The sequence below is a fragment of the Sinohyriopsis cumingii genome, chromosome 15, assembly GCF_028554795.1.
Source record: "Sinohyriopsis cumingii isolate HCF-2022 chromosome 15, ASM2855479v2, whole genome shotgun sequence".
In the NCBI taxonomy this organism is placed as follows: Eukaryota; Metazoa; Mollusca; class Bivalvia; order Unionida; family Unionidae; genus Sinohyriopsis; species Sinohyriopsis cumingii.
In genome coordinates, this window is record NC_142975.1 from 70,643,588 (window position 1) to 70,661,524 (window position 17,937).

General features: G+C 33.3%; 1 protein-coding gene across 2 annotated transcripts in view; it reads left to right on the forward strand.

Annotated features, from left to right (window-relative positions):
* LOC149782039 (E3 ubiquitin-protein ligase MIB2-like) overlaps positions 1-7,284 on the forward strand; it is a 56,797-nt gene extending 49,513 nt beyond the window's left edge. For both annotated transcript variants that reach the window (XM_089933448.1, XM_089933447.1), the window contains exon 19: positions 326-7,284. In XM_089933448.1, coding sequence (XP_089789574.1) covers positions 326-746 — 421 coding nt within the window. In that variant the 3' untranslated portion in view covers positions 747-7,284. The remainder of the gene's footprint in view (positions 1-325) is intronic.
* The last annotated feature ends 10,653 nt before the right edge of the window (positions 7,285-17,937 follow it).

Here is a 17,937-nt window from a genome sequence, read left to right on the forward strand (position 1 = left end):
GATCAAAAACAATAAAGGTTAATTGTGGAATATCAGATAAAGTATTCCATTTCATGTTAGGGGGAGTTATTGTTATTAATGACAGGTTCCAAATGATGTGTGTCACTTTGAGAAATTTTAAAGGTCAGCAGAACTTGACATTTTATCAAGGTCTGTTAAATATTTATATTTTTAATCAGATTGCCTGGGTCACCTGCTATGGTGTATTCTTGAACAATGTACTCTACTCCAACAGCATCTGCACTAAATAACCTTCTTCTGTTTTTATACTGTAAAATGCAAAACCAAACCAAATATTTTGCTTTTTTTCCTATTTTTATGCCAGGACAAGGCGAAGATTTGAGGCAGAGTACGGACCCGGGTGTGCTAATGAGTTAGATCTGTATCACGGCACTGCATTCGACGTTGTTCATGCAATTTGTGATCAGAACTTTGACTTCCGACTTGCAGGTGAGAGAGTTGGAACTCTTTTCGGAAAAGGTACTTATTTTGCCAGCCAGGCCAAGTACTCAGATGGTTATGCAGCTCCAGATGATAATGGGATGAAATACATTTTCCAAGCGAAAGTCCTTGCAGGAAATATGACCCTCGGAGACCCCAGCTACAAACGACCTCCTGCTATAAATGAAAGGGATCCACAATCCAAATTATTTGACTCTTGTGTAGATGATGTACTTACTCCAAGGATATTTTGTGTATTTAATCAAAATCAGTATTATCCAGAGTATCTAATTGTCTATAAGTAATTAATAATAATTAGTAATTGTATTTGTGTAATTGGTGAAATACTATTAGAGAAACAAGTACCCTTTGTACAACTGCAATTAATTCCTAAATGGTTGTATTCTTGAAATTTATGAAATTTTCAGACTTGCTAAGGTTTTATTTAATGGGGTTTATAATTTCTGTTTCTTTTGCTTTTAAATATGTTGCATGAACACAAAATGTTAATATTTACTTAGTTACTGATACATATACAAGCATCCTATTATCATACAGTTTAATATAGATATTTCCTTTGACAGTGCTCCTTTTGGACTAAAATTCAGTTTTCTAGATGATTTATTACCAAAATGAAATTTGTTTTCCCCAATTGAGTCTGGGTAAGTGATGACTTCTCTGTTCCCCATTGAGTCTGGGTAATTGATGAACTCTGTCCCCCATTGGGTGTGGGCAATTGACAAACTCTATTGCCCCCCACTGAGTCTGGGCAATTGACAAACTCTCTGTCCCCCATTGAGTCTGGGTAATTGATGAACTCTGTCCCCTATTGAGTCTGGGCAATTTACAATCTATCTGTCCCCCATTGGGTCTGGGTTATTGATGAACTCATTGATGTAATGGATTTTAAAGACAGAATCTTCGTGTAACATGTTTTTACCTAATGTCAATGTGGTTGTGATAATGTGAGTGCACATGTATATGTGGTGATGATATTTGACAGTGCTAAGTCTGCCAACTGTTTTTCATTTATAAAGTCTACCCATTTTTTTTTTTTGTTAAGTGTATTAAACGCGTTAAAGAAAATAGACAAGTTATTTTCTTTTATTATACACTTAAGTGTGAAATATAGAGACTTATTGGCAAAATATTTTTTTTTCATTCCTATAATTTAACATGTGAAAAATATATCCTTATATTTTCACATGAGAAAACATAAGATTTCCCATCATGCCATATGATGCTTGATGATGTGTGCCTACAAAGCTAGAACATAGAAACTGCCTTACATTTCAGACATGGAAATTGATCTTTGATTAAGAAATTTGACATTAGGCCTTTCATGTCTTTCTGAAGTTATTTCCCTTTACTTGACAACAACAAAAACCTGTTGTGATGTATTGCTGAATTGGACTTGCATTGTTTTCAGATAAGGTCAGATAGTTTTAGGTCAACCACATCTTATTGCTTTCTTAAGTCATATCTATATGATCAGGATATGAAAGTCAGGTGAGTTATTGAGAAAAGGGTTGGGGTGAGTGTGTTGTGCCAAAGAGTGAGTTTAATCTTCCAAACATTTATCTTGGAACAAGTTTGGAATATAATTTATAAAAAAAAGTTTTTTCCTATGTTAATACTGGATATATTTCATTTTGTGGTACCAAATACTGTATATTTTATCTCATGACTTTGCCACTCCTTAAAATATCATGTTTTTGGTAACACACAATGAAATATATCCAGTATTAACATAGGAAGAGAAAATATCCTCTTTTCATTCAGTTTTGAATTTAGTCATTTTCTGCAGGCATGTATGAAAGATAACTTATTCTCAAATAGACAACATTTCTTTTTGGGTGGGGGGCACATGCAATGACTCCACCTCCCCCGAGGTCTCAAAACAGACTTTTTGTCCATGCAGAAAGACACTTAGCTCATATTTCATCTACCTGATATGACCAATAAAAAGTCTATAAAAAGCCATTAAAATTCAACCAAACAGGTATCAAGTAAACAGTAGGTTTAAAGACATGGCTTTGACATTTCATTCATTAAACAAAGATGAAAAATAAAGGAGAAAATAAACAAAAATCCTTTATATATATATATATATATATATATATATATATATATATATATATATATATATATATACCATCAATATACTGGTATTTTTCTATTTTATTTTTTTTAACTTTTCATAAACTGTTTGTGGTTTCTGATCACCTAACAGTTTAATCCTACAGTGAAATATAACTTTGCAAGCAGTCCACTCCAAAAATCAATGTGTAGATGTTTCACTGTTACTTTTCATCAGTGGTATAAACAGATTATCTCATTCATACCTTAGCCATGGTGTAAATAGATTATCTCATTCATTCCTCAGCCATGCACAGATCGTATGCATTACCATATGTACCAAGTTCTTCAGTGGTCTAGGAACTACTATACAATGAAAGATTTATGGTATCACATCATTCAGATGAAGTTATAGAGTGCTAAAATGGGGTTTTAAAAAAGTTCTTATAAATCCCCATGTATGTGCTTTCTCCGTCAAATGTACAGTTATTACATGCCATTTCACATTCAGTGTTGTTCATACACTGGAAACTTACACTTCCAGCCACATGGCAACTTTCAAATAATTTTCCCTGTGTAATAACAGGATTCAGTCAAAACTCTTGCAGTTCATTCATGGCTGTAAGGATGTGGCAAAGTTTGGATGGCATTCTTCTGCAGGATCTCTGTCATAACAGCAGATTTATGTGCTGATGCATTGACATCGAGTAGATGGATATATCAGGTATCAGTGCTTGGACAGGTGGTTCAGTTCCACATCTTTTGACATGGTGGCATGTAAATGGCCAGTGGCACTAAAAGAATCAGGTACATTTGGAGGACTGGACCTTTTGCATCAAGAAATAAAACTCTTGAGAACGACATTTCTTTGTGGTCGCTGCTTGTTTTCTCCAATTCAGGCTTTATTATTTTCTCTTGAGTCCAGTTCAGAAAGTACATTCATGTTTCGTGACATGTGACAACCTCATTCAAACATCTCTGGTCTACCTTTTCTTATGGGATGAGTAGCTTCTTGATTTCATCCTCGATCTGTTTTCAGTCAGACATCGACAATGTGGGATCCATCTTGCAAAACATTTCTGTGCTTCAAATGATTTTTCACTATACTGGAAAAAAGCCCAACAAATGTTTGCAAGTGGTAATAGTAATTTCTTCCACTGAATATCTATCATCTTCATCAATTGCACCTCTACAGCACCCACTTAAATTTTTAGACAAGTCAAAAGAAGGTTAGAACAAAATATTCAGAACTGTTCAAATGCCCTTCACAGCATATATTAGGTGATCAATTTCACAGTTAGTGTGACATGGCAGGATAGTAACAGTAAGTTTATATAGTGACAGCTATTAGTAAAAACACTGTTTTATCAGGTAACATTGACAGTTTTTAATGAACATCTTACAGGTAAAGTTATATTGTAGAAAACGTAAGTCACACTCTTTATTCAAGTCCCATATTCAGATTAAAGTTATCTATATGCTTATTATGGTGTGTATCTTTATAGACTTGTGTTATATATTCAGATGTGTGCCACAAATCAATTATTTCTTTTTAAACAATTTGTCAATGTCATGATTATTTACATTCCAATAAATATTTTGTATTCTGAAAACTGTGATATCATGTTTTTGAGGTTCAATAATTGAATATAAAGACATGTGCTTTATTAACATAAGAGAAGTTTATTTGTAATTATGCCATGTTGACTTGTTTAATTATTTTAATTTCAAGAAATTAAATGTATGCAAATTATCCTGGTTAAGATTAAGTAGAAAAATGTGAATATCTTAAGAAGTTATCAGGATATTAGTAATGACAGTACTTTTGGCTGACAGTGCCATGGTTGTATATTAGTAATGACAGTAATTTTGGCTGACAGTGCCATGGTTGTATTATAGTAATGACAGTAATTTTGGCTGACAGTGCCATGGTTGTATATTAGTAATGACTACTTTTGGCTGACAGTGCTATGGTTGTATATTAGTAATGACAGTAATTTTGGCTGACAGTGCCATGGTTGTATTATAGTAATGACAGTAATTTTGGCTGACAGTGCCATGGTTGTATATTAGTAATGACTACTTTTGGCTGACAGTGCTATGGTTGTATATTAGTAATGACAGTAATTTTGGCTGATAGTGCTATGGTTGTATATTAGTAATTATTACATTTGGCTGACAGTGCTATGATTGTATATTAGTAATGACAATAATTTTGGTTGACAGTGCCATGGTTCTATGTGTGTATCTATATATGTGTGTTAATCTTTGTATTTGAAGACCTAAACTTGTCACACTTGATTTTATAATTTGGATAATGCACTCTACATTAGAGTAAAAAACAATGTTAGAACTCACCTTTTAAAGTGATTAAGTTCAGTTAAACAAGTCAGTGACAAAATTGTAACAAACCCTTGAAAATATAACAAACTCTTGAAAATATTATACCAAACCCTTGAAAATATAACAAAATCTTGCAAATATTATAAAAAACCCTTGAAAATATAACAGAACCATTGAAAATATTATAACAAGCCTTGGAAAATATTATAGCAAGCCCTTGAAAATCTTAAGACAAAGCTGTGAAAATATCACAAGAAACCAATGAAAATATAACAACACTTGAAAATATTGTAATAAACTCTTGATAATATTATAACAATCCCTTGAAAATATTATAACAACCCCTTGAAATTAGTATAACATGCCCATGAAAGTATTATAATGCTTGAAAATAATGTAACAAACCCTTGAAAATGTTATAACAATCCCTTGAAAATATTATAGCAACCTGTTGAAATTATTATAACACATCCTTAAAAAGTCCTTAAACTGGTCCTGAGATCTTTGCATAAATCATATTTTTGCATTTTGCAAACACTACTGCATGTACAGTATTTGTAATTTGTCAAGTGACTTTGCTAGGTATTTGCAATATGCCAAGTGACCTTGCTAGGTATTTGCAATATGCCAAGTGACCTTGCTAGGTATTTGCAATATACCAAGTGACCTTGCTAGGTATTTGTAATATGTCAAGTGACTTTGCTAGGTATTTGCAATATGCCAAGTGACCTTGCTAGGTATTTGCAATATGCCAAGTGACCTTGCTAGGTATTTGTAATATGTCAAGTGACTTAGCTAGGTATTTGTAATTTGTCAAGTGACTTTGCTAGGTATTTGCAATATGCCAAGTGACCTTGCTAGGTATTTGCAATATGCCAAGTGACCTTGCTAGGTATTTGTAATATGTCAAGTGACTTAGCTAGGTATTTGTAATTTGTCAGGTGACTTTGCTAGGTATTTGCAATATGCCAAGTGACCTTGCTAGGTATTTGCAATATGCCAAGTGACCTTGCTAGGTATTTGTAATATGCCAAGTGACCTTGCTAGGTATTTGTAATATGTCAAGTGACTTTGCTAGGTATTTGCAATATGCCAAGTGACCTTGCTAGGTATTTGCAATATGCCAAGTGACTTTGCTAGGTATTTGCAATATGCCAAGTGACCTTGCTAGGTATTTGCAATATGGCAAGTGACTTTGCTAGGTATTTGTAATTTGTCAAGTGACTTTGCTAGGTATTTGTAATATGCCAAGTGACCTTGCTAGGTATTTGTAATATGCCAAGTGACCTTGCTAGGTATTTGTAATATGTCAAGTGACTTTGCTAGGTATTTGTAATATGTCAAGTGACCTTGCTAGGTATCTGTAATATGCCAAGTGACTTTGCTAGGTATTTGTAATATGCCAAGTGACTTTGCTAGGTATTTGTAATATGCCAAGTGACCTTGCTAGGTATTTGTAATATGCCAAGTGACCTTGCTAGGTATTTGTAATATGCCAAATGACTTTGCTAGTTATTTGTAATATGTCAAGAGACTTTGCTAATTACTTGTACCATGCCAAGTGACTTTGCTAGGTATTTGTAATATGCCAAGTGACTTTGCTAGGTATTTGTAATATGCCAAGTGACCTTGCTAGGTATTTGTAATATGTCAAGTGACTTTGCTAGGTATTTGTAATATGCCAAGTGACTTTGCTAGGTATTTCTAATATGTCAGGTGACTTTGCTAGGTATTTGTAATATGCTAAGTGACTTAGCTAGGTATTTGTAATATGCCAAGTGACTTTGCTAGGTATTTGTAATATGCCAAGTGACTTTGATAGGTATTTGTAATATGCCAAGCAACTTTGATAGGTATTTGTAATATGCCAAGTGACTTTGATAGGTATTTGTATCATGCTAAGTGACTTTGCTAGGTATTTGTACTATGCGAAATAACTTTGCTAGATATTTATACTTTATCAGTTGACTTTGCTGGGTATCTGTAATATGCCAAGTGACTTTGTTAGGTATTTGTACTATGTCATGTGACTTTGCTAGATATTTATACTATGCCATGTTACTTTGCTAGATATTTATACTATATCAATTGACTTTGCTGGGTATTTGTACTATGCCAAGTGACTTTGTTAGGTATTTGTACCATGCTAAGTGACTTTGCTAGATATTTATACTACATCAATTGACTTTGCTTGGTATTTGTACTATCCCAAGTGACCTTGCTAGGTATTTGTACTATGCCATGGGACTTTGCTAGGTATTTGTACTATCCCAAGTGACCTTACTAGGTATTTGTACTATGCCATGGGACTTTGCTAGGTATTTGTACTATGCCAGAGTAGACATAGCATTCTACAGAATTCATGCTTTCTTGTATTCTCGATTATCTTATTCATATGATGAATAAAAAGTATTGCTTGAAGTTCCTTGTTTTTTAAGAATATTCATTGAAAGATGAAAGCCTAAAAATGTATGTTTTGCTCTCCCCATTGTATATCATACATCAGAATGTAATAAAGTAAGTTGTGCTCTCCACATTGTACATCCCACATCAAAATGTAATAAAGTGCATGTATGTTGTACTCTCCCCATCATATATCTTACATGAAAATGTAATAAAGTAAGTTGTGCTCTCCACATTGTACATCCCACATCAAAATGTAATAAAGTGCATGTATGTTGTACTCTCCCCATCATATATCTTACATGAAAATGTAATAAAGTAAGTTGTGCTCTCCCCATCATATATCTTACATCCAAATGTAATAAAGTAAGTTTTGCTCTCCCCATAATATATCTTACATCCAAATGTAATAATGTAAGTTGTTCTTTCCCCATAATATATCTTAAATTGAAACTTTGCAAATATGTCCATTATGAATGCTTAATTTGAAGAAAAATAAGGTTTGCTCCTTTTCTTGACAGTATGGTGAGATGACATGAATCCTTATCAAACAAAATCCATGGCAAGGGAGTGACCATTTGTACTTGACACAGATGCATGAGATTCTAGTTTGAGGAAAGTCTTGTTGTTTTTTTTTAAATCTGCCTTGATCACATAAGCTCTAAAAGCTTTGACAGCGAACTGTCAGTCACTTAGTCTTTGTGTTTGACCATGAGACCTTACTTTTCAATGTTTCCACAAAACTGAGTTGGGGGGGTCACAGTTTGCAGATTTGCGGCAGATCTGATAATTATGCAGATTTTTCTAATTTTGAAATGTATATAATTTTCTCACATATTATGTATTTTTTTTCTACATTCTCTGTCAGTAAATAAGACAATATTAGATTTTGGACGATGTTTCAGTTGTTGAATTTGATTTTTATGTTGTACTTTAATGGAACTTTAAACACATTATTGGCTTTTCATGATGAGAAAATGGGTAATATGTGCCTTTCCCAGGGATACACCAAGGTATCCAACCCAGGCTGGCCTGGTCAGGTACTGAACCCATGATCCATGGGTTACAAGTCTGACACTTCACCAACTGTGCTACCACAGTTCCCAAAAATGGCTGAACAATGAAACTGGTTACAGTGAGTGGACAATAGAACAACTTACAGTGATTAAATAATGGAACAGGTTACAATGATTGAACATTTGAATAAGTTACAGTGATTAAATAATGGAACAGGTTACAATGATTGAACATTTTAACAAGTTACAGTGATTAAATAATTGAACAGGTTACAATGATTGAACATTTGAATAAGTTACAGTGATTAAATAATGGAACAGGTTACAATGATTGAACATTTGAACATTTTACAGTGATTAAATAATGGAACAGGTTACAATGATTAAACATTTTAATAAGTTACAGTGATTAAATAATGGAACAGGTTACAATGATTGAACATTTGAATAAGTTACAGTGATTAAATGGAACAGGTTACAATGATTGAACATTTGAACATTTTACAGTGATTAAATAATGGAACAGGTTTCAATGATTAAACATTTGAATAAGTTACAGTGATTAAATAATGGAACAGGTTACAATGATTGAACATTTGAATAAGTTACAGTGATTAAATAATGGAACAGGTTACAATGATTGAACATTTTAACAAGTTACAGTGATTAAATAATGGAACAGGTTACAATGATTGAACATTTGAATAAGTTACAGTGATTAAATAATGGAACAGGTTACAATGATTGAACATTTGAACAAGTTACAGTGATTAAATAATGGAACAGGTTACAATGATTGAACATTTGAATAAGTTACAGTGATTAAATGGAACAGGTTACAATGATTGAACATTTGAACATTTTACAGTGATTAAATAATGGAACAGGTTACAATGATTAAACATTTGAATAAGTTACAGTGATTAAATAATGGAACAGGTTACAATGATTGAACATTTGAATAAGTTACAGTGATTAAATAATGGAACAGGTTACAATGATTGAACATTTGAATAAGTTACAGTGATTAAATGGAACAGGTTACAATGATTGAACATTTGAACATTTTACAGTGATTAAATAATGGAACAGGTTACAATGATTAAACATTTGAATAAGTTACAGTGATTAAATAATGGAACAGGTTACAATGATTGAACATTTGAATAAGTTACAGTGATTAAATGGAACAGGTTACAATGATTGAACATTTGAGCATTTTACAGTGATTAAATAATGGAACAGGTTACAATGATTAAACATTTGAATAAGTTACAGTGATTAAATAATGGAACAGGTTACAATGATTGAACATTTGAATAAGTTACAGTGATTAAATAATGGAACAGGTTACAATGATTGAACATTTGAATAAGTTACAGTGATTAAATAATGGAACAGGTTACAATGATTGAACATTTGAATAAGTTACAGTGATTAAATAATGGAACAGGTTACAATGATTGAACATTTGAACATTTTACAGTGATTAAATAATGGAACAGGTTACAATGATTGAACATTTGAACAAGTAACAGTGATTAAATAATGGAACAGGTTACAGCGATTGAACATTTGAACAAGTTACAGTGATTAAATAATGGAACAGGTTACAGTGATTGAACATTTGAAGAAGTTACAGTATTAAATAATGGAACAGGTTACAGTGATTGAACATTTGAACAAGTTACAGTGATTAAATAATGGAACAGGTTACAATGATTAAACAGTTGAACAAGTTACAGTGATTAAATAATGGAACAAGTTAAAATGATTAAACATTTGAACAAGTTACAGTGATTAAATAATGGAACAGGTTACAATGATTGAACCATGGAACAAGTTAAAGTAATTGAATAATTGAACATGTTTCAATGATTGAAGTTACACTGATAATAGAAGAATGTCATGTTATTTTAAAATCATTATTGAAGTACATCACTTAAATATTAACCTGTAGTTAAATATGAATGTCCATTGTGGAGCAAAGTTCACTATTTTACATTTTATACACTATTTTACATTACTACAGTGTATATACACATTTTTTTATTGCTAAATTGTACATACACTATTTTACGTTGCTAAATTGTACATACATAATTTTTTATTGCTAAATTGTACATACACTATTTTACGTTGCTAAATTGTACATACATAATTTTTTATTGCTAAATTGTACATACACTATTTCCTATTGCTAAATTGTACATACACTGTTTAACATTGATACATTGTGTGCATGTTATTTTTGATTGTTTGATTGTATGTACTCAATTTTAGTCTGAATGATTGTATATACAATATTGTAGGTTGCTAGATTGTGTGTAAATGATTTTTCAATTTCTGGATTGTACAGACATGACTTTATATTGCTAGATTGTACGAAAATGATTTTAGATTGCTAGATTTTATGTACCAACAGTTGTGGTATGATATGAAGTCCTGGAAAATAGAAGACTACATAGTTTCTGATTAAAATTTAGTGCTGAGAAGTTCAGAAGATATTATTTTTGGAGTTTTGTGGTCACCCTGGAAATAAGTAACTAAATGTAGAAAAACACAACTTAAGGGGACTCCCTGACCTTGTATAGACTTCCATAAACACCATGTGTTAGAGCTAGGGATCAAACCCAGAACATCTTTGGTCCAAGATAAGCATGTTATCATTGAACCAGCTAGGCCTTTTGATTTCAAGGTGAAAAGCTTAAGTAGTAATCATTTATGTTGCCCAAACAATTATAGCTGTATCCATAGAAACTGATGTTTAATAAACTGTTTGTAAATGCTAACATCAAAACATATTTGTGAGAATATGTATCATGCAAAAAACATTATTTTTTTACTCCCCCATTGGCCATTGTCACATTTAGAAAAACAGTTTACAGTAATCTTGAGAGAGAGAGAGAGAAAGAGAGAGAGAGAGTTTGCTTTCTTGACCCACCACAGTATAAGCCCATAACTTGTACAGATAGTAAACAGCTGTGCATAATGCTTATGTAAAACTGTCATCATCTTGTGGCAGTATGTACCGATGACTTTCATAAAGATGATTAAACATTTGGTCAGTTGATGATAAAAACCCCCAATTCCAGATTACTTAACTGACTGACAATGCATAGAGTGATGTAGTGTTAACAATCTTTTGTGAGAGAACCCATTAAGCTAATTTGGAACAGCCCATTTCATTTGAAGTATGTAAATCAAAGAAATGTGTTGAAAAAACTAAAGTTATTACACTCATTGCCTTGAACTTTTCAGCCATCTTTATTTAAATTATTAGTTCACGATCAACAGCATGGTTTTCTTTAAGTCGGATTGCACTCTACGTTTTATTTTGGTAGTTGGAATAGAATCGAAGTGTCATTCATTTTTTGAGGCGAAATGTCAAAATGCAGCTGTGATTCATGGATCAGCCATCAGTGAAGAAATCAAAGCCCAGTAAAACAAAATTTTAGAACCCCAGGTTCATGGACTTTCACTTTGTGAGGTGCAGCAGTAAGGGGAAGCAACTGCAAACACCATATCGATATTAGCCATTCCTGGCTTGTGTACCGACATCAATCGATGTAGTAACACCCTCCGGCATTGAGACAATGTGCAGATGCACAGTTCACTCTCAAAGTAACTAATAAATATTCAGACAAGTGTGTTTGACACTCCTCACAGTAATGCACACACAGAAAGATCATTTTCTATGCAGAAGAAACTTCAACAAGATCTTCAAGGACGTTTGAACAACAGTAAAATTTAGTCACTGATGAGTGAAAAGTTGAACCCTAATGACACATACATTACTTTCCAACCCAGTGAACTAGTAAGAGTAGCAAAGACTGCATCTAATTAATACTTTATTCCACTGATCAGTGGATATTAAAGACAGAAACTTAGTATATTTTTTATTGTTGTTGTTGTTGTTGTAGGGTTTAATGCCATTTTTCAGCACACAATAGGCTATACATGGCGGCCAGTATTAATGGTGAAGGAAGAACCTGGAAAAGCCCCAGAAAGAACCACCGACCCACGAGAAGCTACTGGCAAGCTTTCTCACATACCTACATTAGCCGAATCTGAGACTCGAACCCACGCAGACAGAGGTGAGATGGCAGTGTTCCATAACGGAGAGCACTTTAGACCACTCAGCCACTCGGGGCCCCATATATTTTTTAGAATAATGTCTTTTTGGTTCTGATTTTCTTAGTGTTTGTACATATATATGAGTGTGTGATAATGATATTTGACAATGATAAGTCTACAAACTATTTTATTGCTTGAAAGAAAACATATTTTATTTTATTTTATTCAATTTTAAATTTCCAGTCATTTTCTATGGGCCTATATAATTACAAAAGTTATCTATAATTGTATAATGTCACTTGTATTGGTCATGTGCACTCACCCTTTATGGAAACTCAATACACATTTTTGAATTTCGACACCCTCCAGACACTGTTTGGGAGGTTGACAGGTATGTGGACAACTGTTGTAATCGATGAAGGTTTGTTATTAGCGTCATGCTTTTTCATTGAAAAATGTGAACTAGCATGTGCTGATATTTTTAATGGTGATCTCATCAAATGGATCTTGAGGTTTGGGAATAACTGAATGTTTTATTTTTAATGCTATGAAAAAATATCACTCATCCTATCAAACTTTGGAAATAATGAATTTGTCTATTTCCTATGAAAATATATTTAGATATTCTGCTGTTGTTGTGTTGGTGTCTGTTGTGAGATTATCTCTTTCCTGTTTATGGCTTCATTGACTGCTGCATCACGCTTCAGCTAGTTGCAATATCACAGATAGCTATCAGCCACCATCTTTGAACAAAGTACAAAAATCTAATAATTTTTGCCCATCATGCACAGCACTAACATGAAACTACCAACCAATCACTGCAGTTCAGGCTGGATTTTCAAACCTAGCCACAATAGGAACAATGTCACTGTTGTGTGAATAGTCTCACTAACCAAAGACAGAATTATTTAGTTACAAGCCAATGACATTGCCTTGCCAATTTAGGTCAGGTATCAGCGACATTTATGTTCAGCTTTACAGTTTCTTACACTGTACAGGGTTAAATTTCTAAATAAAATGAAATCGAGACATTTGAAGTCATATGTTATCTAAAGTAGAATAAAGGAATGCTATGTCAGCATGAATCAGTATTTGTGAAAGCGTTCAATACGTACCACTGCTTTGGGTGTCTAGCTTAGTATAGCTATGGCAAGTTTTATAACTTTTTAAAAAGTAAGCAATGAAACTTTATATGAGTGTGACTGTATGAAAATGTTATGTCAGAAAAGCAGCAGGACGAGAATTTTTGCTATTTTTTAAAAGCATTTTTGCTTGTTCACAAGCTGCATTTAAACTATTACTGAATAACAACTGACTTTAAAATGTGATAAAACTAGCACAGAGACATAATTCTATTTTTGATTATAAGATATGAAAGAGTCTCAGTATTGCACAGTTTCCATTGAAAAGATTGAATCTCGTGCAGACAAGATAATTTATGAGGAAATAACATTTTGCGAAAACTGTAGCTCAATCATGATGTGTGGGGTTTTTTTTGTTACATCTAATCAAAGCAATTGATTCATAGGATGAAAATAGACAGTGGGTTTTCCCAGTTGTCTGGAATTGGTCTCAGCCTGCCCAGTATTACGAATCTATGCTCTTAAAACAAGTAACAGAAGAGAGTGAAAAGCAACCAGCTTTGTAAAATTCATCAGATAACTTATTTCCCTAGAATACAAAGAAAAAATAAAAAAGAACTTAAAATTTTGTGAATTAAACCCCAAAATAATCCTAGACTTATAGACACAAGTCCTAATAATAAAAGTTCTGAATAAACTCTGAATAAAAGGTGAAGTCCAAAATAAAGTCAAATACTGATGGTGTTGATATGCCCATGGCGGTCTGTATCGTGTTGTTGTACCAACAGTCTTTTTTTGAAACAATGTAATATAATTCCAGGTTTGAATTCACTATTAATCCCAGTGGATGTCTCTGTCCAAGAATATTAATTTTTATGAGCACTCTGCATATCCAGAGAAATATACCTTGAATTAAATAATTTGAAGAAATAAATTCCAGTCCAAAAGAACTACTGGACATAACAATAATACAAATTAATTCTGCTAGATCTTAAAGCACGAATGAATAATTTTCCAGTAAGATTTTTTTTCTCAGTTGGGTTATGTAGAAGGTATCTCACATACTTTAGGAACCAGAATATGTTCTTTTCGGGATGATGGGATATATCTCCCTACACCTCTTACCTATTCTCATAAGGCATTTTCACCAGCAAGTAGTTCTCCAGCTTCTTTTCTGACATTACTGGTAGCGGAGAGCAATATTGCTTGGCACTATTTATTTGGAATGAAGTGTTCAGACCCTTTTCAGGTTGGATGATCGGTCGCTCCCTAGTAATTAATAAATTTATTTTGACTGACCTTTGTATGCATATGACAAGTAAAATGCCTCTTCATTAGACCTATGGCATTAAATTCTTCAGGACACTGGCATTTTTTAGCATTGACCCCAGTCAGAACTCGTGTATCCATCGATTATTAACCTTTCTTTAAATTGCTGACGCATGCATTAAAGACATCATCACCCCAAAGCAAGAGCAACGGCACGACTTAACTGCATCTCTCTGTCCCAAGCATTGGTCAGTTCCTAGTGATAAGTTTTAGCTAGACGGTTTACCCGATTTATTGGATCTGTGACGTAATAGAAGTTCTCCTAAGGTATTGTGATTGGGTAAATACTATCGAAGAAACATCTTTGACTGGGAAAAAAATAATTGGTAATTACTAAAACTGAAGAAAAACATTCACGAAAACGGGCCAATGCAGTTTTTAAAAAGTGTATCATATATATATCGTTATTATGTATATCATACCAAATACCAATAGTGCCAGTTAATACTTATACTAAAAAATGAAACTGGGTTCCTCTAAAAATTTTCGTTAAATTCAGTGGAATTTCGTACGTCCACAATCTGGTATTTTTGTGGACCTTATATAAATTATAATAAATAAAATAATAACATAATGAAAATTGTGTTGTCACCTCTTTGGTAAGATGAATTGTATTACTTATCTTTGTTTAAAGCACGGTATGTTATTTAATTACTCAAAATTCACAATGTGTCATTTAATTATATGCAAATTGCTCATGCTGACAAAAAAAATCGCAAGAAAAGCTCAGTGAAGTGGCTTCGATACGTTGTGTAGCATAGTATCAAAGGGGGGTGGGGCGGCTGACTGGTGGTTGACCTGGGCACCAAATGTCGTTGGGCGGCAAAACAGCCTCTGGGGCGTATTCAGACCCATTGTTATAGTAATACCCCTTGGGTGATTGCTGATTTCAGATAATGACAGAATTCACAATTTCACATTCAGGCCAGTCCATGTAAGCGATGGACACTGAACAGTATTTGCCAACTGTTCTCGTGAAATAATAAAGTAGAAACAGTCATACCTACAATTATATATTTATGAAGGATGTACAAAATATCAATTATTTTATTATAATTTTATACAATATGTATACATTGCCTTGATATTAAGACCACTGTGATACCCTTACCCATGCATACATTGTTACAGTAATACCCGGCAGGTGATTGATGATTTCGGATAATGACATAATTCACATTTTCACATTCAGGCGTGCTATCGTGCTGAAAAATGGCGTTAAACCCCACAACAACAACAACAACCACATTCAGGCGTGTAAGTCACATAGATGTTGTGCGTCACTCGACGTTTACTTGTTTATTACATGAACAGTGATTTGGACCAGATGTTTGCTACACATTTATTAGTGTATTAATGATAAACTGTTGTAGCTCTGTACCATGTAAATCATATATGACTTATAATACTTTGTTAGTCATTTACACACATAAACGGACAATGCAAAAAAAGAAGAAAGAAAAAAGGAGAAAAGTAATAGGTCTTGAAATAACCTTGCCTGTGAACTTAAATTCCACCTGAACGCTTCCCGGAATAGAGATAAATGATGGGTAAATGATTTGAAAACCTTAAAGGTATGATATTAACTCAAACTTTTGATAGGGATACACGGTCGAATGCCTGGGCTAAACATCAGTACCACATGTATTAAGCTACGCAAAACGTAGCTTGAAATATCAGCGTTTATTCCTAAATAGGTCGCACGTGTAAGGAGATAAGTGTTCTCCATTGTACTTATTATATAGTATATGTATGACAGGTCAGTTGTAAGCAACGACTCGAGCCCCTGTGTCTAATACTGAATAAGTATGATGACGGTGCAGCATAAGACCGAGATAAATGCAAATGATAAATTTCTATATTTTTAACGATGGTATTTGTAACTACTGTACAAAATTTTGCATTGGCCTTCTATGACCAGTCAAAATAATAGAACGGTATGTTCAAAGTATGAGATTTATGGACGTAAATCATTGTTATTTTAGCTAATCAGATGGTATACCAGTCAGATGCCGTACATGGTGTAAATACTGATGGTATACGATTTAAGGATCGAACAACAAATAGCAATAAATCTACAGATGACAAGTATATACCCAACAAACTTGTAATTTTTTTCTTACATTTTGATGCGACTGTTTTGATAAGACCTTCGACAAAATTACAAATGTGGGATCTGCTGATGATTACAGGTTCTCCTATCAAGTCGATTTATTCCTGAATGCTATGGCTAGCCTCTTATAATGTTTAGCAGGATAAACCTATTATTAACATCTGTTTTAGATGTATTATTTGATACACGTACGTCAATGCGTCGCCTTGGTTAGGTCTTGCGTTTTGGTCAGTTTTCACACACTGTAGTGTGGCATTTGTATTTCATAAACGTATTTCTCCTTTTATAGTTTGATGAATATCCGACATGCGAAGTAAGCTTCTAGTTGATAGCACCTCTGCTGTTTAAATTTACTGGCCAGAATGACATCATGAAATGTCCTAGTGAGACTTACTGACACTGTGCTACATACCCATTCGACCGAATCATTTAAAACCATACGAGCTTAGAAGTCTATTGTGCAGCAAAAACATTCCTGTTGATTTTATTGAATGGATTACGATACGTAAGATCACCCATCACGTTCTCTTTCAAGTTGCTCCTCTTGGTTTTCATCCTTTCTTCTTTATTGTTATTGTTGCCATTGCAGTAGATATAATTGTTTATTTGTAGTAGTTGTATAATTACCTAAATGTTTTTGGTTAACAATTTTAATCTACATTGGATGAGAGAGAGAGAGAGAGAGAGATTAAAGGCGTCACTAAAAGCAAGCAGCTGCGCAAGTATGCGATACAGATTTTGTAGATCCTATTATAAAACAATTACTCTAGGCATACCATTTCGTTCACTAAAAGCGCATCATAATCAGTAATCAGTTACATAGAGAAGGCAACAATCAGCAACATGGAGTTGTCACTAATCAGCAACATAGAGTAGTCAGTTACAAAGAGTAGTCATTACTCAGAAACATAGAATAGTCCATTATTAGCAACATAGAGTAATCAATAATCAGTTACAAAGAGTAGTCAATAATCAGAAAAATAAAGTAGTTAATAATAAGCAACGTCCAGTGATCAATAATAAGCAACATAAAGTAGCCTATAATCAGCAACAT